The sequence below is a fragment of the Xenia sp. Carnegie-2017 genome, unplaced genomic scaffold (genome assembly GCF_021976095.1).
Source record: "Xenia sp. Carnegie-2017 unplaced genomic scaffold, XeniaSp_v1 HiC_scaffold_6, whole genome shotgun sequence".
NCBI lineage: Eukaryota > Metazoa > Cnidaria > Anthozoa > Malacalcyonacea > Xeniidae > Xenia > Xenia sp. Carnegie-2017.
The window spans coordinates 15,531,109-15,553,741 of NW_025813526.1; the positions used below are offsets into that span (position 1 = coordinate 15,531,109).

Here is a 22,633-nt window from a genome sequence, read left to right on the forward strand (position 1 = left end):
AATGATTATATCATTGGAGTGTTGATAAGACTTTCATCAATAATGTAAAATTTTATTACGAAAGCTTTAAAGAAATTAATAATCGTTCACCTTCTAACAAATAGAAAATAAAGATGATATCAAGCTCAACAAAAGCGTTTCTTGGGACTCTTATAATCCTGTCCATTACTGGGCAAGTAGTAAATGGTAATGACGACATACCAATCTGCAAGAAAAGCTTAGAGAAACTAAAAGATAACGTGAAAGAGTGGATAAAAACCTGCGTTGATAAAGATGGCAATGACGATAACACAACTGCATGCAAGGAAGTAAAACAATACAACAAAGAAATGATGCAAATGCAAACAGAAATGTGTTTTTACGAAGGTATAATCTTTAGATTTGATAAATTTTCATAGACTCTTGCTCATAGCACTAAAATAAAAATATGCAACAATAATAGATAGAAGTTATGCAGTCAATCTAATTTCAGTTATTAGTAATATTTCTACTGTGAAAAACTCTTTCTAAAAACACTTATTGTGGTCTTTCACCAAATATTATGATTCTAAAGTCTATAAAAATTTGCACTTTTTTAATCCACTCGCGTCGTTGTTATTTATAGTGTTTTTATTGTTTATTTAGATGTTTATCCAAAGCCATATTTGATTATCATGAGCTTTGATAAAGTATACTCTGTTGATTCTATTACTGGAGATATTCATGTCAGCGCTATTATTGGATCCAGTAAGAATAAATTTGACAATGCATCAAGATATAATGACATCGAAATTGATGTAGTTGAGAATGTGCTTTACTACATTGATGACAAAAACATCAAACGGGGAAATTTTGGCTTAACTAGAAACGAAGTTTTTGCGAAAAATGTTTTTGTTCATGATATTACAGTTGACTGGATTGGTCGTCGTATCTTTTACATTGACTCCACGAACATTATCTACCAAATTTGTTTGAAAAATAAAATTACAAGTGTTATGAGGCTTCAACCAGGATTACAATTTTCCAGCATTGCATTTGACTCAAAACATGGGTAAGGCGATATTGAATTTTTTTTTTATTAACTTGTTAACGCAAAATTACGAAACTATGTCAGTCTATTGGAGGCTTTTCTTCAGTAAGGTAAGAGTTTTTATTTTTAGAGACGGTGTTTTAATTTAATAGAAAAGTTGAATTTTAGAAGTCCGTATTATGGTTTGTTATTTAAGGGTTTAATAATAGAAAAAAATATCGATTTTCGAGGGGAAACAAAACTCGCTTTTTCCTGAGGGAGTGAATATTAAGTATTTTGTTGGCTATAAAGAAACAAACCTCATATATTTCGACAGATTTTTATTAAAATCAACGTCTTTTGGAGAGATTTGGCTAGCAAAATTTTATTGCGTGACTATAAGGCATTTCAAACCAACTGCAATGATAAACACATTTCGTGTGATTATACAGCACACATGCAGTAGAAAATAACATGCAGATCCTGAAATTGCAAAAATCGACAGCGATATTTATGTTAAGGAAGCAAAGAGCTTTGAGAAAAAACGTAACAACGGAGAGATCAATGTTTGTATATGATGAAGTCATTAAATGAAATGAAACAGAGCGGTAGAAACTGAAATAAAATATTAAATAATTACTTTGCACATAAAACTTTAGTCAAATACTCACAGAGCTTGGCTTTCCACAACCTAAAAAAAGTAGTACAAATTCACTGTGTAACTTAGTGTTGTACATTTAATTCTTTTACTGGCTTCGCTAGCCACCTAAGAGCTTTTTTCTTTGTCAGAAAAAGCAATTTGCTTGACGCCTCCTTGGTAATCATATGCTTAATAAGATATGTCCTACAAATAAGATTTTAACAAATTGGGAGCATTGTTTGTTGCTATGCTGTGCTCTTTTGTATACTTCTTTGAGGCAGTGTAAGAGATGTGCAACAATCTCAATACGGAATGGCAATAAAGTTTTAAAATATTCACGAATGTGGTGAACGTAAAAAACTTCAACTTTTCGTTTTGTAATGAAGATAAAAAGAACTACACACATTCCAATGTAGTTAGCTTTCAAAAAATGTTGCAATTTAAAAAAACATAATCATTATATCAAGTTTATAGTTTTTTCAAGCCTTCTCTTAAATTGCATTGAATGGCAAAGTATATTGAAAAGTCGAGAGCTGCAAATTAAGTGGCTGCACACTTCCCTTTAATAAATCCAATCACACAACCAAACAAATCACCTGAATGGAAAATCATTCCACTACCTTTAGTTCATGCAGTGTTTCTTTGTGTAGCTTAAGAAAACGTTAGGTATGTAGTTGCTCTACTGATGATGAGTCTGAAGATAATAATCATGTGATTAAAAAGAAATTGGCTGAAAAGCCTTGATGAGCGAGAACTTTCTGAATATGTTATAAATAATTTACGAGTTTAAAATAATTTTCTCTTCTAACGATTCCTATGAACTCTCCATTGATGAGAGCCTTCTAATTAATAAAGACAAGCCTTCACTCTTCGTGCAAGGAGGTTCCATTCCACTTAACCTCTCTTAACTTCACCAAATTTTACTTCCCAACTTCTTTATCATGTAATCCATTTGCCAACGCCTCCTTTAGTCGTAATTTAACACACTTTGTAAATACAATATCTTGTCTTAACATCTCATTATAATTTATTACTTGTCTGAATATGTCTTGAGTAAGGGCGAAACATCAGTATAAATTCAATTTTACAACTTTTGGTGTATTTCTATGGCTCTATTTAAAACTTTATGTTAGGCATTAATTTTTATCATATTACAAGAAAAAATTAATTGTCACGAACACAAAAAGCCAAAAGAACGGTAATATATACGAGAAAGTTTTTAAAGAGTTCGGGGCAAAGTGCAATGAACGACAAGAAGACATGGACTTTGCTGTTACTCAAATGCGTAATATATTTAAGAAATGTATTGGAGAATGCAAATATGCTTCAATGATAATCAAAACTGCCAGTTGCATCAAAAATTTTTGCTAAAGTAAAGGCCAAAGTGTTCATCAGTTTTTGCAGCTTGTCCAATCCAAAGATTGTTAAAGACACGAACATGACATGGCAATAGAATCATCATTTTCAAATGGTACCAATAGCGCTAGCTCCAGTGTCAATCTTTTTCTGATTTTTCAGAAAAACAATGAAAAAATTTGACAATTAAAAAGAGAAGGTTAAGATAGTTTTAAAAAATCGTTTGTCCAAACAAACTGAAAAAAGTATCAACAAAAGACAATGTTTGTGAAGCTATAGCTCTTTTAAAGACATTTATAGACGATGATCCATCCAAAGAGCTGCTACTTTTCATGCAAGATGAAACTGAAAAATTAGGAAAGCTAAAATTGAAATGACAATGCTTTCTTTATTAAATATCTACATTAAATAGTACATATTATTTACCAACACCAAATTTTCGATTCGAACAAAATTTCCACGCATCAGCTAATTTTCATTATTATAAATTACCAACACAATTGATTCAGCAGCCACTCCGAACTACAGCATTACTCGTTCCTACAATAATCTTAAACAATACCAATCATTTTAGAAGTTATGTGAATAAAAATAACATATTACATTTCTTATGCTCTGAATCCCATGCAATATTTAATTACTTCATATATTTTAGTTCGGTTTTTAAAAGAGAGATTCAAAATGATAAAGATGAGCTTTTCCTGTTAGTTACAATAGCTTTATGTTGTTATCTTATCAAATTTCATGAATATATTCCATTAAATCGTCTATATATGAAGGTAGTTCTGAATACTTTGACAACATCTTTTTCTAAATTAAAAAAATTTCTATATTTCTTTTCTTGCATATATTAGTCTGTTTATTGCTTATGTATTTCAGTACGTATAGCGAAAACTAATGTACAAAACAAATATTTTTATTAAGGTATCTATTCTTGGCAGAAAGTACAGAAGTTTTCTTATGGCTATGGAGCATGACTGCAAATAAACATCATATTTTTTCAGTTTCACTTCAGTCAATAGCACAAGATCTAACGCTTGACATGGCAAAAGAGAAGATTTATTGGCGAGTTTCAAACGGAAATGTTTTTTCTTGTGATTACTACTCCCATAATGTAATTGATTTTGGAACTTCAGGAGATCCCATGGCAGTATTTGGGGATTTCATTTATATCATGATTAGTGTCGGACAAAGTGTCGTTAGTGTTCATAACACAACAGATGAACGTACGAGGCGTAAATTTTTTCTTCCTGTAAACAACGATTATCTTGATTTGGCTGTAGCTATACACAGTATCACTCCTGACTCAAACGGTAGTTAAATATTTACTTATTTGACATGATAATGTAAGACTTGCCAAACTCCCACGCTAATGTACATAAAATAGGAAGACGTTAAAAAGTTCAAAGTTACATTGCCTTAGTAAACGGTTGTTCTTCCTTCCAAAATTATAGAAAATTTGATAAACATTAAGTTCAAAGTGCAAAGTGTCTAATTTAGACGTTTTTGCCGTTTGTCTATTCTTGCCAAACATCTTGTGTGTTAAATTTAACTCTTTATTGTTTCTTACATGATTTCAACAATCACACTGGCTTGTAATCAGTCCTAAATAAGAAAAAATTCATGAAAATAGATTGAAAGACAAAAACGTCCAATTTGAGCATGTTGTGCAGTAAGCTTAATAATTATCGAATTTTCTAAAATTTTAGTACATTGCAAAACAGAGTTCAAACTTTTACATCTTTGGATTAAAGAAGATTTGAAACTTTTCATTTTCTTTGTGCATGCAGTTCAAATTAAGGCAATTACGAAGTACTCTCATGGTTTTCGAGATTAATTTTTAATTCATTTTACTTTTAAATAAACAAGACAAGGCAATGCCAAAATACACGAGCTTTGACACACTTTGCGAGAACTATTGATGAATTGATAATTTTCTAAACATTTTTCAATTATCTAACTTCTTTAGATACATCCTTTATAGTGCCCCAAACAGCCAGCAAATTTGTTCATACTCTGTAAATTTTCAACATATATTTAATTGTTTTGTTTTTACTACATTCGTGAACACCAATGATACCACCACTACATAGCAAACTTGCTAGCTGGGTACGTCATAGTGGATACTGAGTGACAAATTGTGTTCTTTGAGGAAGAATATGTTTCGTTTAAAATCTCTGGTTGATTTTATTTTTAATTTTATTAATATTTATAGCGACAAACACTTTTCGCTTTCCTTTATGTGGACCCTACACATACTATCGTAAAACTAATGGAACATTGAACTGCACGTGTATGGAAGGATTTTCAGGAGAATGTAACTCGTGCCAAGGTATGAATTAATTAGTGTCTTTATCAAGATCTTTTAATCACGGATCATGAATAAAGAGCATCTCTGTGCAATTTTAAAACTTTGTTCTCAGTTGAGAAATCTGAAGAGTTCTCTGTGCAGTTCTATTTTGCAAGGAATTTGCCACATGTACATTTTGCATGTAACCACAAAAATAAGGCTCACAGCCAAACATGCAAGCTCATCATTATCAATACAATCAAGCAAGAAATCAGTACTAAATATATGAAAAGCTTCAATACACTTAAAACTCCATCAGCACACTAAATTGGAAGTATATGGTTCTCTAAATGATAATAGCATATGTTAAATATTTGTAAATGTAGAACGTCTAGGTTGGTATAGTCCTGAGAAGGACTGTTTTTGTTGTTGTTGACTGACGTTTCGACAACCTTAGCGGTAGTCATCTTCAGAGTGATTTTGACTGGACGATCAACATTTACAAATTTGTAACGATAATCCTGGGTTCAAAACATTTACTTTCGCTTATGTTAACATCAGCACATTTTGATTTTCTCTACATAAAGGAAGGGGTAGGTTTAGTTTTTGGGTTAGGGCTAACACTTCTCCTGCAGTTAGCAACTTAGATATGGCCCTGCTAACCTAGATACGCTATATTAAATATTTTTGACTCTATTATAAGTTGGTTTCTTGAACTTGGAATTCTGTAAATACAAACTATAAAAAGCATTTTGACCGACAAGTTTCCAGACGTCCTAGAATGTGCGCACCCGAAATATATTACATAAAATTTCTTAAACCAATGAGATTGTACTTTATGAACTTATTCGAAGAATTGACAAGTATGGGTAGTGTCCAATTATTTCATTAGGCTATGTAGGCTGAAGCTAATAGGCCCGCATTTTAAAGAATCCTGTTCTATTTAAACATAGTTTTTACTCTTTACCTTTCTGGATTAGCTAAATGTTCAAAATTTCAATCATATATGATTTGTTAGACTTGCTCTTATTGCTCAAAACCAATTCAAAGCTACTTATGCACATAATCGCATAATACATGATTATTTTTTACCTCCATTCTGTATGCAACCAATGAGTATTGTCAAAAAATAATGTTTCTTCAAGAATTTTATTTTTAGTCACAATAAAAACTTCTTTAAGGAATTATTGCTCTGTCGTTTTCGAATACTTGCATGCCTTTTTTGTAAAAAAAATCACGATATATGGTGTTTTTTCAATATATTGCTGTCAATTAAAATTACAAAAAATAAAGCTTTTAATTTTAACATAATCAGTGTTACCCGAAATTATATTCGCCGTTCCATTGCATATTGTCGTTTATTCAGTTTTTATAGAAAATTTTGAAAATCAGGTTATGGCTTTTATTACGTTTTTTACAACAATCATGTCTCCTAAAATAAAATAAGCAATAAAACGAAATAAAAATGAGTTTTTTGATGTACTTGTCTTTTAAATATATCGGCATATAACGATGTTTCCACTCTGCAATTTAATATTCAACCCCCTCCCCCAGTTGTGATCACTTGGCAACGGGTCATAGTTTAATAACGTTCAAAACCAATTAAAAGCTACTTATGCACATAATCGCATAATATATGATTATTTTTTACCTCCAGTCTGTCATTCCGTATGCAACCAAAGAATATTGTCAAATAATAATGTTGCTTCAAAGATTCTATTTTTAGTAACAATAAAACCTTCCCTAGTGAATTATTGCTCTGTCCTTTCATTTTTAAATATAAATTACGTTATTTATTTTAGTCAATGTTAAGCCAGTCTGTGTAAAAGCAAATTGGTGGAGGTCTTTCAACAAACAAGGATGGTCAACTTGTGACACCACAAACCAGTTTATCACTGGCTTATATCGCAGCACATTAAGTGCCAACTATGACGGACTTTACCGTCTTGAAGAAGTCAAATGCTGCAAATCTAGTCCATTATATATTGGGCAGAAAAGTATTTGCCGAGGAGCTAACTGGTGGGTCTCTTTCAACAAGTTAGTATTTTTCCCCAGAATCAATCTTTTAACTGGTATTAGTTGTCTGTTGGTTCGTTTTCTCAGTTCTTTCTACTGTGAAAATGAAGGAAACATAAGAAGTTTGGATACATTACTTGGACTATGATTTAAAATGATGATTTTTTGTGATTGTTTAGTTTAACCTAAAAAATGCGTACGAATATTTACAGGTTTTTTTTCAGATGTTGATCCAGGATAGTGCTTACTATTTTCACTTTCAATTTTGATTTTTATCAAGTTTTGTACTTTATTGTTTTTGTTACCTAATTGTGAACACTGATCGTATTAGTAGCAACCGATAGCCGAATAGTAGCGAGAGACTTGCCGAGTGGAAATCGAATTCGTGTAATAAAAATTATTGCCCAACTTAGGGCTCTAATCAAAACTTTATGTTGGGCATTAATTTTTATTACACGAATTGAATCATTCTTAGTCTCTAAACGTGGCAACTTAAATAGCTTTTCAATTAAAATCAAGGAGCAATGTCTTGAAAGTTGTCCTTTAATTTAGTGAGATAGTAGCGAGAGACTTGCCGAGTGGAAATCGAATTCGTGTAATAAAAATTATTGCCCAACTTAGGGCTCTAATCAAAACTTTATGTTGGGCATTAATTTTTATTACACGAATTGAATCATTCTTAGTCTCTAAACGTGGCAACTTAAATAGCTTTTCAATTAAAATCAAGGAGCAATGTCTTGAAAGTTGTCCTTTAATTTAGTGAAAAATTCTTTTCTTACGATCTTTTGTCTGTTGGTTTTCCATGTGCTCGTAGCTAGCTACATTTTAACTTGTATAGCAACACTTTTCTAATGAAGATTTACGTAATTAAACTGACTTATTTAAGACTGTATACATAAATGAATAAATAATATGGAAAAATAAGCAGGATAAGCTGTTTAACTCTAAATGCTGAACAACAACAAAAAACGACAAAAAAATAGTAAATGCAGTCCTCTTTGTGTCATTCAATCCTCAAAAAAAATAAAGATACAAACTTATTTCCTTAAAAATGTATTTCAGAAAAGGATGGAGTGTTTGTTCGAATGGATATTTTTTAAATGCTCTCTATCGCACAAACGGACAACACTTACACAACCTCCAAGGGGGAAAATGTTGCAAACCAGTCAATCATCCCGACAAGTATGGTGATTGTTACCATGAAAATATCAAAAATGATTTCAAAAAAAAAGGATGGACAATGTGTAAAAAAGATGGCTACTATGTCACTGGGTTAAGACGAGATTCTGGTGATTGGCTAAAGGACATTGACAGTTTTAAATGCTGTAAAATGTGGAGTGGTAAGAATCACAAAAACTAATTCTTTATTAATAAGGTTAAGACAAAGTCCTTTCGCCTTTATAGCTACTTATCATATTTTAGAACGAAAATATATCAAAAAACTGCAAATATACAAATAGTTATTCAGAGTTTTATGATTAAGCATAAAAAATTTCTGTCGTATAAGGAACTTTACAATTAAGAAACAACACATATGTTTTAGAAAATCAACCGTTATTGGCTTCAAAAGTTCAGTACGATGAATAATAAATTAAAAGAGAAATATTTAATAAAGGGAACTGTCGTTTCATTTAAGCCTAATTTTGGTGAGCAAGTCCATTATACACAGCCACATACTTAAAATTTACAATTAATGAAAATCACTTTATTATTTCCATGTTCAGTGACTTATGCAACAATTGAAAATAATAATTTCCTTGTCTTTGTTTTATTAAAATATTTAGTGTGATTTTAATATAAACGTGTTCGAATACTTGCATGCATTTTTTGTAAAAAAAATCACGATATATGGTGTGGTTTTCAATATTTTCTGTCAATTAAAATTACAAAAAATCAAGGTTTTTAATTTTAACATAATCAGTGTTACCCGAAATTATATTCGCCGTTCCATTGCATATAACTAATAATACTTATAGCTCAAAATTTGTCAGATGAATTTTTTTCTAAAATATATTTTTGATATAGTTGGAGTTTGTGATCATAGTCCTTGTAAGAATGGTGGTTCGTGTGTTGCTGATGGTAGTTCTTACAATTGTACTTGCCCTCCAGACTTTATTGGTATTCGCTGTGAAACAAGTAATTGGAAATCTTAAATTCATTGTAACACTACGTAACACGAAAAAATGCGTGATTATATATGAGGATTATATATAACACAGTAAAACGTTTAATGATATAAAGTTTTTTATTGAACAAGCTTTCGTATGTCTGTCTACAGACTTTGACGTGTTAGCCTCCGTAGAAGACTATAGACAGACAGCCAAAGCTTGTTCAATAAAAACTGTTATATCGGTGTACGTTTGACTGCACCACGTATCTAGCACGCATTATGTATGGCTTAAAATATTAAAGCTGTAGTTTTCTACTATAGTATGATGTTTTACAAAAAACTAGTAAATTTGACTGGTTTCACCTTTATACAATATCGTGTCGAATTATTATAAACTTGGTATTTTTCAACAATAACCAATTTTTCGTAACTGCACTTTGAGCAAATAGATTTGCGTACTCTAACACAAAAAAATCATTTTTTAAAAATTATCTTGAGAATAGTATTTGGGCTTTATTTTAGAAGTTCCAAATCCTTGCGAGCCAAATCCATGTAAAAATGGTGGACAATGCAACATTTTGGGTAACAGCTACACATGTAAATGCAAGCCTGCTTTTGGCGGCAACAACTGCGAACATTCACAATGTAAGTAAAAACAGCAGAAATTTCATTTTTAGCTACGCAATTCAAAAAAATCACCAACGATTCCAAATTCAATTTGTTGTCAAAATTGCATTTAACAAATTCAATGTCAAAGCATGATAATATTATCTTCCCTCTGCAGGCTTCCTTGTTGTTGTTTTTAAAGCTTTTATTGTCTTTATAATAATGCTTAACTGGCATAGTGGAAAAGGTGCAGGGCAAATAGTGTGGAATGCAAAATGCAGAAAACAGTGTGTTCGTTTGAAATTCACATATGAATTTGAAATAGAATGTTCAATCCGTAATTTTTTTTTAACTTCTAACTGAGAAAAAACCCTGCTTTCTTCAAAAAATTGAAAAGGAAAAATCTGTTATTCATACGATTATACAAAGTAAATGAAACACTTCATATTGCAAACTCCAACATCGCACTCTGTTTTTTTTTACCATGCTGAATTATCTAACTATAGGAATTGAAAATACTGCACACTACTCACTTTTGTATGCTCTTTAGCAACATGCATTGCATCTGGTGATCCTCATTACACTTCATTTGATGGCAAAAGATTTGATTTTATGGGAGATTGTGAATACGACTTTGCAAAAGATTGCAGCAAAAACAAACTTTTTACAGTTCGCACTAAAAATACGCGTTGTGGAGGGCTTGTCACTTGTACAGCGGCTGTTAAGATCTATATAGCTGGTTACTTCATTCAGTTCACACGTCAGAGTCGTTCCGCAGTTGTAAACGGAGTTAGGCTTTCACAATTTCCAATAGTTCGTCATGGTATGTGTTTCTATTTTAATTTGTTTAAATTGATTTAAATTAGTCTTCTTAATGATAAACAGAAAACTCATACAAAAAATTTTGAAAGTTAAGACAATCAGTAAGCAGCTATTGTGATGTCATTTATTTGCGATCATTAAAATAAATAGATGTTGTTACCTTTACTATACAACCATGTTTTCTTTGAGGATTTAAAATCACCAATCCCAGTGGGAGTTGGCTGGTTTTTACTGCTGATATCGGAATGTCAACGAGTTGGAACAGTAGGACATACGTCAAAGTCACCGTTTCTGCAAAATACAAGGGAAAGATTTGCAGTACATCTCTATGTGGCAACAACAATGGTCGTCCTGATGATGACAATCAATACAGTACAAAATGTTCCCTGCCACCTCAATCATGTTTCCCTGATTCCAAGAAGAAAGCTGCAATAGATATATGCCACTTGATGTCCAATGCTTCATCTCCATTCACTAAAGCGTGCAACCGTTATGTTGTTCCAGCCGCCTTGATCAGTAACTGTAAATATGACGCAGGTCGCTGCACCGATCCAATAAAATGTGTTTGTAACGCATTTGCTGCTTACAGTAAACTTTGTGTTGAATATGGCGGTGTAATTGACTGGAGATTCAAAGGAACTTACTTATATCCAAAACTCAAAGAATGTGGTAAGCATTTAAGTGGAAAAATTTGGCATAAAAATAATTGTTGGTATATTAATAAAATATTCACTAAACGTTTATTGTTTTTTATGTAGAAAAAACATGCAGTAACAAAGGAGAAATTTTCACAGAATGCGGATCTGCTTGTGCAAAAACATGTCGTGATATATCACGTGGTTTAAAATGCAGTGAAAGATGCATTCCTGGATGTCAGTGTCCTAAAGGATCTTACTTGGACGATAAGAATCATTGTGTACCTATGAAGAAATGTCCATGTTTCTTTGAAGGAATTTATTACAAGGCGGGTGAAAGTGTGAAAGTTGGACGTTGTAAAACCTGGTAATTTTCTTTTCGTAGGAACATTATGTTACTATACTTTACATGTTTGTCAGTGTATGAAGATGACTTCTGCTAAGGTTGTCGAGACGTCAGTAAACATTAACACCAGCAGTCCTTCTCAGGACTCTACTAACCTGGATGATCTTCATCAACAAATGAAGAGCGATACTCCCGGACTCAAACCATTTATTTTATTACTATACTTATGATCAACATAATTTTTTTTCCTTTTCATTTTTTTTAGTACGTGTAATAGGGGTGCTATGACTTGTGTCGACGACCGAAAATGCTCATCAAAAAGTAAGAATTGTACTTATTAGATTAATGTAAAAAGGCGCAAAAAAGAGATTTTATGTTAAAAATTCAAGATATGTAAATGTTGTCAAAAAAAACTTTTTACGATTAGCCGTAGAAACATCCTCTTCTAACACGTGGAGATTTTGTTGTTTCTTTAACTTAGATCAACCCTTTTCCATATTAAGTTCTTATATGAAACCTGTTAAAACAAACGCCATGTATAGTAACTAAATATGTTTATAGGTCCTTGTGAATCTTTCCCCTGCAAAAATGACGGTGGTTGTCGTGAGGAAGGAGATACGTTTACTTGTTTTTGTATTAACGGATATGAAGGAAAAACTTGTGAAGGTTTGTTATGATACACTTATATTTATAAAAAGCAGTTGTCATCCAGGTTTTAACTGAATTTTGAAAAAAACGGTTAAATTAGATTTTAAACTACATCACATTATTTTTTACTTATGTGCGTGGTTTTGTAGATAACTTTTTTGCAGGCTTACCACTATGTTTTTCTGAAAAATATCCGTACATTTTGTCTGTTTGTTTGTGCACATTACACGCTATGTCACAATTATAATAAAATGCATTTAAAAGGAGGAAACTAGGAAAAAAATGCCACCATGCCGCACTCACTGATCTGGCTGTATTACAATTGCGTTTGCGCTAAAGTTTCGCTCGCTATTTCACAGATAACAATTAAAACTAAGTAACTCAGTATATTTTACAGGTATAAGCTTCCTATCCTGGTGATTACAAACATCTATTAGTTATGATTTGCCAAATAACACTAGTAAATCGATACACCATACTGCTTTTATTACGATGAGTAGTAAATACTAAATCGTTTTGAACAAAGAGAAGCCATTCGTACTAGAGCAATACTTAGACAGGCCACTCATTTTGTTTTTATTCGTAAGCATTGCCAAGCATTTTCTATTCTTTGGCGCTTCTTGTGCAAAATGCTTGACACATTTACGTACGCAATGCACTCACCAAAGTATGATCATATTGTTGAACTTTCCGCTTATCGTGTGTGAACATTTCTTTTGCAATCAGTAAGCAGAAAAGTATTTTTGGAGCAGCTGCAGTTCTTAATTTTTTTTTTACTCCTAATGCTGAACTTTTCATTTGTTGTCGTTTCTTTTGCAACAAAGTAAACGTTAAATTTGGTGTCTTCAATTCGATGGATTTATTTTTCTTTGCAGTTTGTAAGGATTTACATAACATTTATTTTAAAGATGACCACATAGAATGAAACACGTTATACTATGCGTTTAAAACAAATCATAAGATGATATTATTAATATAATCGCCCTTCCTTGCCGTGTTTAAAATTTTCAGAAATTAGTACTTTTAAAATGATATTAGAAAAGAATTATAAAAGAAAAAGACGGCCCATTTCTCAGAAATATAAAATACCAATGTCCTTTTTCACATATTTTCAATGTGTATTATTTGTATTATGTTCATCCAACTGCTTCATTTGTAGAAATATATTTACCAGGATGTCCACATGTAAGCATTGCTCATCTATTTTTAATAAATACTCCAATCATCCTCCATCTATCATTAAACAACTACTACTCACTCTATTATTAAACAACTACCAGTATTTTAAAACCACAGGATTTCGTCGATATCTTCTGTCAAAAATATCATCGAGTAGGTCAAATTTGCAGCAACGCTATAGAAACAAGCAAATTCAATACAACATCATTTTCAACCGAGGTAGAGAAACACACCTAGTCCAACAAATAAAAATGCACTAGAAATATTATTTGCTTCAATCCACCTTTTAATAAAAACGTTGGAACTAACATTGCAGAAGATTTTTTGAAATTGATTGACAAACACTCTCCTATCTTCAATTAACGCACAATAAAATTTTCAAACGCAATACTGCCAAAGTTAATTACTTTTTTTTTGTTTACTTTTACTTTTATACAGCTTTTTACCGCCATCAAAATATCTCCCTTTTAAATTTTAGTTGTCCCCAACTTAAAAAGAAATAAATATAAATAGGTTTACCACATTAAAGTGGGATTCTCTGAAACTAGTACAGTCGTAAATAAAAATACTAGTTTTTACATTAAGGTGGGATTTTTCACAGCTTTTGAAGAAAATAATTCTAAAAAACACTTGAGAAAAACGACGATTTTTTTGAGAGCAAACATGTTTCGACATTATCAGAATGCCATCTTCAGTGCAGAATGGTTAGTGTGAAGTAATATGATACGTAATATGACATGAATAAATTAATTACAATGAGTATTAATTATTAAGAACTTATAACATAAGTTCTAAAAATAAGTATTAAGAATTTATAACAAAAAATATTATTATAAAGTAAATATAGTGTTGTAGTGGTGAACTTGGATATTTAAATCGGGATTAGTTTTATTAATGTGTAGAGCTTCCTTGATTTTGAGTGAGAAAGTGGATTGATCAATGTCGATGATTTTAAAACAGGAAGGTGAGAATTTGTTTTTACATGAAGGAGAGGCTTTAAGATGTTTGTAGATAGTGGAGTTTTTGTCTGTGTGAGTATGTTCCTTTATCCTGGTAGATAATTGGCGAGAAGTTTCACCAATATAGCGGGAATTACATCCCGCACATGAAAATTGATAAACTACCATAGATTTGGAAAGTTCGGGAAGTGGGTCTTTGAACGAAAATAAAGATTTTATTTAAAAGGTGTGAAAATAAGTTTAACGTCAATGTCAGTGCAGTAGCGTTTAATGATTTGTGTGAGTTTGCGTTGTGTGTGTCGTGAGTAATCACCTATGTAAGGTAGTTTGAAATAACGCTTATTGTCAGGTTGTTGTATATCGTTAGTGTTAGTCGTGGAGTTAGATAAGTCAGAGCTTTTCTTGTTGTCCAAATAGTGTTGTATAGTGTTGTTGATGAAATGAAAAGGAAAAGAATTACGTTGGAGAGTGAATATTAGTTTCTTTAAATCACGTTGAAAGCCGATGTCTGTGTTGTTAAGTTTCCGTGCTCTGTCGGTCAGTGTTCGTATCAGTCCAATTTTGTAATGTAATGGTGTGAAACTAAAAAAGTTAGTCAGTAGTCCTGTATATGTTGGTTTGTGGTACGTAGAGGTCATACAGTTTTCATGTGATTTAGTTAGTAAGATGTCAAGAAAGGGTAACTGATTGTCTTGTTCGGTTTCGTATGTAAAGTTTATGCTTTAATTTGGTCGTAGTACTTACCGTTAAATAAAAAATGAGTCTCGGCCGTAGTGATTTTAAATAATAGTTTTAGTTCTGTTCTGCTCATTTTGAATGTAGGGTTGTTGGTAAAAATTAAATCAATAGCAATGTCTATGGTCTCGGTCAGTGGTATGTTGGTAAAAAGGCTTTCAAGAAATGTACCCTAGAGGTTCACAACCAGCTCGATTATATGGTTTACCTAAACTTTATAAATTAAACAATATCAATGACATACCTCCTATCAGACCTATAAATTCTTCAATCAATTCGTATAACTACAAATTATCCAAATATCTCAGCTCTTTACTCCAACCCCTAATACCTAATGACCATTTTGCTAAAGATTCTTTTAGTTTTGTCGATGATTTTTTATCTTTTAACACTAACGCTCCACATGACAAATTCTTTATTTCTTTTGACGTTGAAAGCCTTTTTACCAGCATACCACTGACCGAAACCATAGACATTGCTATTGATTTAATTTTTAATAAAACAACCCTACATTCAAAATGAGCAGAACAGAACTAAAATTATTGTTTAACATCACTACGGCCGAGACTCATTTTTTATTTAACGGTAAGTACTACGACCAAATTGACGGGGTAAGTATGGGCTCACCCTTGGCACCCATTCTAGCTAACATTTTTATGGGTTTTCACGAACGAAACTGGTTAAATAACTACAGCAATAACAAACCTTTATTTTACCGCAGATACGTTGACGACATTTTTTGTATTTTTCATAACAAAGACGAAGCATTACTCTTTTACGAATACATCAACAAACAACATCAAAGCATAAACTTTACATACGAAACTGAACAAGACAATCAGTTACCCTTTCTTGACATCTTACTAACTAAATCACATGAAAACTGTATGACCTTAACGTACCACAAACCAACATATAAAGGACTACTGACTAACTTTTTTAGTTTCACACCATTAAATTACAAAATTGGACTGATACGAACACTGACCGACAGAGCACGGAAACTCAACAACACAGACATCGGCTTTCAACGTGATTCAAAGAAACTAATTTTCACTCTCCAACGTAATTCTTTTCCTTTTCATTTCATCAACAACACTATACAACACTATTTGGACAACAAGAAAAGCTCTGACTCATCTAACTCCACGACTAACACTAACGATATACAACAACCTGACAATAAACGTTATTTTAAACTACCTTACATAGGTGCTTACTCACGACACACACAACGCAAACTCACACAAATCATTAAACGCTACTGCACTGACATTGACGTTAAACTTATTTTCACACCTTTTAAAATAAAATCTTTATTTTCGTTTAAAGACCCACTTCCCGAACTTTCCAAATCTATGGTAGTTTATCAATTTTCATGTGCGGGATGTAATTCCCGCTATATTGGTGAAACTTCTCGCCAATTATCTACCAGGATAAAGGAACATACTCACATAGACAAAAACTCCACTATCTACAAACATCTTAAAGCCTCTCCTTCATGTAAAAACAAATTTTCACCTTCCTGTTTTAAAATCATCGACACTGATCAATCCACTTTCTCACTCAAAATCAAGGAAGCTCTACACATTAATAAAACTAATCCCGATTTAAATATCCAAGTTCACCACTACAACACTATATTTACTTTATAATAATATTTTTTGTTATAAATTTTTAATACTTATTTTTAGAACTTATGTTATAAGTTCTTAATACTTAATACTCATTGTAATTAATTTATTCATATCATATTACGTATGATATTACTTAACACTAACCATTCTGCACTGAAGATGGCATTATGATAATGTCGAAACATGTTTGCTCTCAAAAAAATCGTCGTTTTTCTCAAGTGTTTTTTAAAATTGCTGCTAATTAGAAATTATGGTAATATTATCTACGACTTAGCATAAAATTATCATGGAAAGGTTTCCTTGTCGGATTTTCGAAATTATGAAAAGCTTACAACTAAGAAACGCAAGGCTGAACTTGATGTCGCCTTCCTTAAAGATTGCAATTCACTTGGATTTTTTCCAAAGTTCCTGTGTTTTCCACTGCCTAATGTTGACAATCGAGATGCATACCACATTCGAAAGCGTTTACTACGAACTACGATAACGAAGAGATCTAAAGAACTACGGACACTGGATAGGGACCTGACGAACAAAACAGAAGAAATCAAAAGCTTTCTTAACCCAATTGACTGGCATATCTTGAATAAAGCCCTCAAAAAGAATGTCGACAAACAACTAAACAAAATATTTTCGATACACTGTAAGAAACTAAATAATTTGACCAAAAACAAGGCTATACCATTCACTCATAAAGACACTGTCACTAACCTATCATCTGTAAAGCTAAGTGAAGATGAACTTAACGCTCTAAAAAACGGTCTCAACTTCAGCATCAAACCTCCAAAAATCCACTCCTCCGACATTCTGGCAACATTCGAACGAATCCACTATTCATTAAGAAATAAACTTATCAAAGAAGAGGACTATTCAATACTAAAAACGGAACTTGGTCACTTGGCACACACGTACGTAACTTCCTACCATCCAACTCCTAAAGACCTGAAGAAACATAAAATTCTAAGGAACAATCGTAATAATGACAAAATCATTGTTCTTAAACCTGACAAAGGCAATGGTGTAGTCATTATGGATCGTCAGGTATACATTAACTCTTGCCTCACTATAATTAACAATTTATCTAAGTTCAAACCACTCGATCATGATCCTACAATTTCCCGTGAAGCAAAGTTACAACGACTGATACGTAACTTAAAGAAAAAGAACTCTATTAACGAAAAATCATTTCAAGAAATGTACCCTAGAGGTTCACAGCCAGCTCGATTATATGGTTTGCCTAAACTTCATAAATTAAACAATATCAATGACATACCTCCTATCAGACCTATAAATTCTTCAATCAATTCGTATAACTACAAATTAGCCAAATACCTCAGCTCTTTACTCCAACCCCTTATACCTAATGACCATTCTGCTAAAGATTCTTTTAGTTTTGTCGATGATTTTTTATCTTTTAACACTAACGCTCCAAATGACAAATTCTTTATTTCTTTTGACGTTGAAAGCCTTTTTACCAACATACCACTGACCGAAACCATTGACATTGCTATAGATTTAATTTTTACCAACAACCCTACATTCAAAATGAGCAGAACAGAACTAAAACTATTGTTTAACATCACTACGCCTGAGACTCATTTTTTATTTAACGGTAAGTACTACGACCAAATTGACGGGGTAAGTATGGCCTCACCCTTGGCACCCATTCTAGCTAACATTTTTATGGGTTTTCACGAACGAAACTGGTTAAATAACTACAGCAACAACAAACCTTTATTTTACCGCAGATACGTTGACGACATTTTTTGTATTTTTCATAACAAAGACGAAGCATTACTCTTTTACGAATACATCAACAAACAACAACAAAGCATAAACTTTACATACGAAACCGAACAAGACAATCAGTTACCCTTTCTTGACATCTTACTAACTAAATCACATGAAAACTGTATGACCTCTACGTACCACAAACCAACATATACAGGACTACTGACTAACTTTTTTAGTTTCACACCATTAAATTACAAAATTGGACTGATACGAACACTGACCGACAGAGCACGGAAACTCAACAACACAGACATCGGCTTTCAACGTGATTTAAAGAAACTAATTTTCACTCTCCAACGTAATTCTTTTCCTTTTCATTTCATCAACAACACTATACAACACTATTTGGACAACAAGAAAAGCTCTGACTCATCTAACTCCACAAATAACACTAACGATATACAACAACCTGACAATAAACGTTATTTCAAACTACCTTACATAGGTGATTACTCACGACACACACAACGCAAACTCACACAAATCATTAAACGCTACTGCACTGACATTGACGTTAAACTTATTTTCACACCTTTTAAAATAAAATCTTTATTTTCGTTTAAAGACCCACTTCCCGAACTTTCCAAATCTATGGTAGTTTATCAATTTTCATGTGCGGGATGTAATTCCCGCTATATTGGTGAAACTTCTCGCCAATTATCTACCAGGATAAAGGAACATACTCACACAGACAAAAACTCCACTATCTACAAACATCTTCAAGCCTCTCCTTCATGTAAAAACAAATTCTCACCTTCCTGTTTTAAAAATCATCGACACTGATCAATCAACTTTCTCACTCAAAATCAAGGAAGCTCTACACATTAATAAAACTAATCCCGATTTAAATATCCAAGTTCACCACTACAACACTATATTTACTTTATTATAATATTTTGTTATAAATTCTCAATACTTATTTTTAGAACTTATGTTATAAGTTCTTAATACTTAATACTCATTGTAATTAAATTATTCATATCATATTACGTATCATATTACTTAACACTAACCATTCTGCACTGAAGATGGCATTCTGATAATGTCGAAACATGTTTGCTCTCAAAAATATCGTCGTTTTTCTCAAGTGTTTTTTAAAATTGCTGCTAATTAGAAATTATAAATAATTCTAAATTTGGTCTCCAAGCAACTTTAACAAACTTCTAGCTATATCATTGTTACTTTAAGTAGAAGTTAGTTTTTTGTGCAATTATTTTAAATTTTGTATTGTGTTCAAATATCAAGGCAAAAATATTATCTACAATAATACGATAATCTTTCTGTTCATAGAGTTACCACCATCATCTTGCGACTCACGTCCTTGTAAAAACAATGGTATTTGTACAAGTAACGGAGATGCATTCTCGTGTGAATGTGCTGTTGGCTTTGAAGGCCACACTTGCGAAGGTTAGCAAGGCTTGAGTTTTCCTTGAAGTTATTGTTGAAAATACAATTTGATTTCCATGTATAAAAGACTTAAATATGGGTCATTAAAAGCTTTATAATCTTTCAAATATCAAATACAACTTGGTTTTAAGCTCACTGCAAATCACTCCGAACCTCAAAAACGTAATTCCAAGAACGTAATTGGAGTATCTGTGACATAAACACAATTATCAAATATACATTAGCTACATGTGATATAATCATCAATTACAATACAAACAACACTTTTGTAGTGCATTTTCATCACAATGTTTAGGGTTGATGGTTTTTTTTCATTTTAGTTCTTAACGCTTGTGCCAGAGAACCTTGTAAAAATGAAGGTGTTTGTACAACTGTTGGATCTTCTTATAACTGTAAATGTAAATATGGTTTCGCTGGAAAGAATTGCCAGAGTAAGTGTACTCATACGTTTTCTTAATTGAAATACAGTCAACATGTAATTAAAACTGGACCGATCCAGAAATTTTTATACAAAGCAAATTTTGCAAATTTATGATGTCAAACTTCAAATGATGCCAAATGACCTAAAACTTGAAATTATTGATAATTTTAGTTTTTTATATCAATGACACAAATAGACGCGGCTTTTCCATATCCTCGTTTATAAGTATTTGGCACATGTCTTTGATAAAAAATTATCAAAATTTATCATTATATTAGACAAAAAGTGCTTAATCATTTTTAGCAAAGTGTAATACAAATGAAATAATCTTTTCAAAGCAGTTCAAATTATGAAGATATGCCATTTACTTCCATTAAAAAAAAGATGCCCTAAATGAAAAGCTAGCAACTTCGATGGTTGTTTACTAAATAACTTTAGGTTATAGCAAATAGGAAGGGAAAAAATGGATTTAGTGTTGGGTTGTGGAATGCTTAGTTCGCAATTACATTTATTTACTAATGTTTTAATTTTTATCTTCACGCTTGCAGAGTTAATACCAACACCGTGCGACACACGTCCTTGTAAAAACAACGGTGTTTATACAAACAATGGAGATAAATTCTCTTGTAAATGTGCTTCTGGTTTTAAAGGTGAAACTTGTGAAGATTCGTTCAATTTTTTCGCTAAACCAAATGTCTAAGATGTTAAGCCAATTTACAGGATTTATAATTACTAGTTAACAATTAAAACAGAGCAAGATTTCTTTAACTTACAAGACACACCATTTGTCACAAGCCTACTAAGACAAAGAAATTATTATGACTTTGAACAGTCAACATTGTAAAAAGTACTATCTTCAAGTCAAAATCAGTTTGCTGAGAAAAATATCAAGTAAATAAATCTTTAACATCTAAACATTGCCTTGCAGAGGATGAATTAAATACTTTTTAATAAAAAATAGATTAACTCAAATTTTATAATCGTATTCAAATTTGAAAAGTTTTCTTTCTGAAAATTGTAGTCTGTCGATTAACTTATTTCACCGGATCTGCCTCGAATCTATTCTTTTGTGTATTTGTATTTTTTAAAAGAATTGGAAACATAAAAACGTTACCTTTTTGTTCATTGTGCACATGCGTCATCAAAGTGATTAGAGATGCTTTTCTCAACAGAACTAATTTAATACACTATATTTAAATTTTTCAAAATTGGATGATATTTCGTTGTAAATGTTAGAACACGACTTCAGTGATTGTTTTTATACGATAGGCACTCTTGCAAATATTTCTTAAATATTATGAATAAATAAACTTACTTAGTTTATAATCTCTTTTTGTGTAGGTTGAAGCTCTATGGCAACCACTTGACACGTTATAATGGGTTATGGTTTCAGAAAAAAATATTTGTTGTAGTCAGAAAGTGTATTTTACTTAATTACTTAGCTTACTGTTCAATAAAACTTTGCATTAAAAAGATAAAGCGTGTACTTTCAAATTTCCATGGCACAAACTGCGTACCTAAGTTATAATGCATGAAAGTCTTCAATGATTTTTCTGCACTTGTGATTCCATGACAAAAAAATTACACTAAATTTCTCTATTCTTCACAAGTATACAAATTTTCAAACACTTTTACACTTGTTATATGAAATATTATGTTTTAAGTGTACACCTAACAAGAAGAGTAACTGGATTACAAGTTGCTTTACCTTGCAAAAACCATTTGAGACCTTATTTGAATGGTAAGTCATACTGTTGTGGCCTTTATAGATTTGTTTTAGTCTATTCATAAAATCATTTTTCAGATTTTAAATGGATACATTTCTTAAAATAGTTTATTTCTTTAAATTGTTTAAACAAAGTAAATAAAGTTACATAAATCGTTTAAATAGACGGTAATTTGGTCATGTGAAGGAAATTTTGTACGCGATTTGGAAATGCTTTATATACGCAAAAGGTACGTAATAAATTGGACAGCTGCCTCCATGCGATCAAAAGAATTCCTTTGAATCCGAAAAGTGTGCTTTTTTAATCGCAAAATTACTTGA

The 22,633-nt window shown here is 31.8% G+C and overlaps 1 protein-coding gene across 1 annotated transcript; it reads left to right on the forward strand.

The window, feature by feature from the left end:
- Positions 1 to 3,923: 3,923 nt before the first annotated feature.
- Positions 3,924 to 22,061, forward strand: LOC124458108 (neurogenic locus notch homolog protein 1-like). The gene is made up of 15 exons (XM_047008202.1): positions 3,924 to 4,297; positions 5,200 to 5,316; positions 7,077 to 7,311; positions 8,353 to 8,630; positions 9,316 to 9,426; positions 9,923 to 10,045; positions 10,557 to 10,829; positions 11,018 to 11,497; positions 11,587 to 11,830; positions 12,075 to 12,130; positions 12,371 to 12,475; positions 20,049 to 20,165; positions 20,486 to 20,596; positions 21,135 to 21,236; positions 21,928 to 22,061. Exons 1-15 carry the CDS (start codon positions 3,958 to 3,960, stop codon positions 21,930 to 21,932), a joined length of 2,697 nt encoding a protein of 898 aa, XP_046864158.1. The 5' UTR covers positions 3,924 to 3,957; the 3' UTR covers positions 21,933 to 22,061.
- Positions 22,062 to 22,633: the final 572 nt, after the last annotated feature.

Coding starts and splice junctions, on each gene's coding strand:
- LOC124458108 (XM_047008202.1), top strand. CDS start 3,958: ATGACTGCAAATAAACATCATATTTTTTCAGTTTCACTTCAGTCAATA. Junction 7,312..8,352: donor TGGTGGGTCTCTTTCAACAA/GTTAGTATTTTT, acceptor AATGTATTTCAG/AAAAGGATGGAGTGTTTGTT. Junction 10,830..11,017: donor ATTTCCAATAGTTCGTCATG/GTATGTGTTTCT, acceptor GTTTTCTTTGAG/GATTTAAAATCACCAATCCC.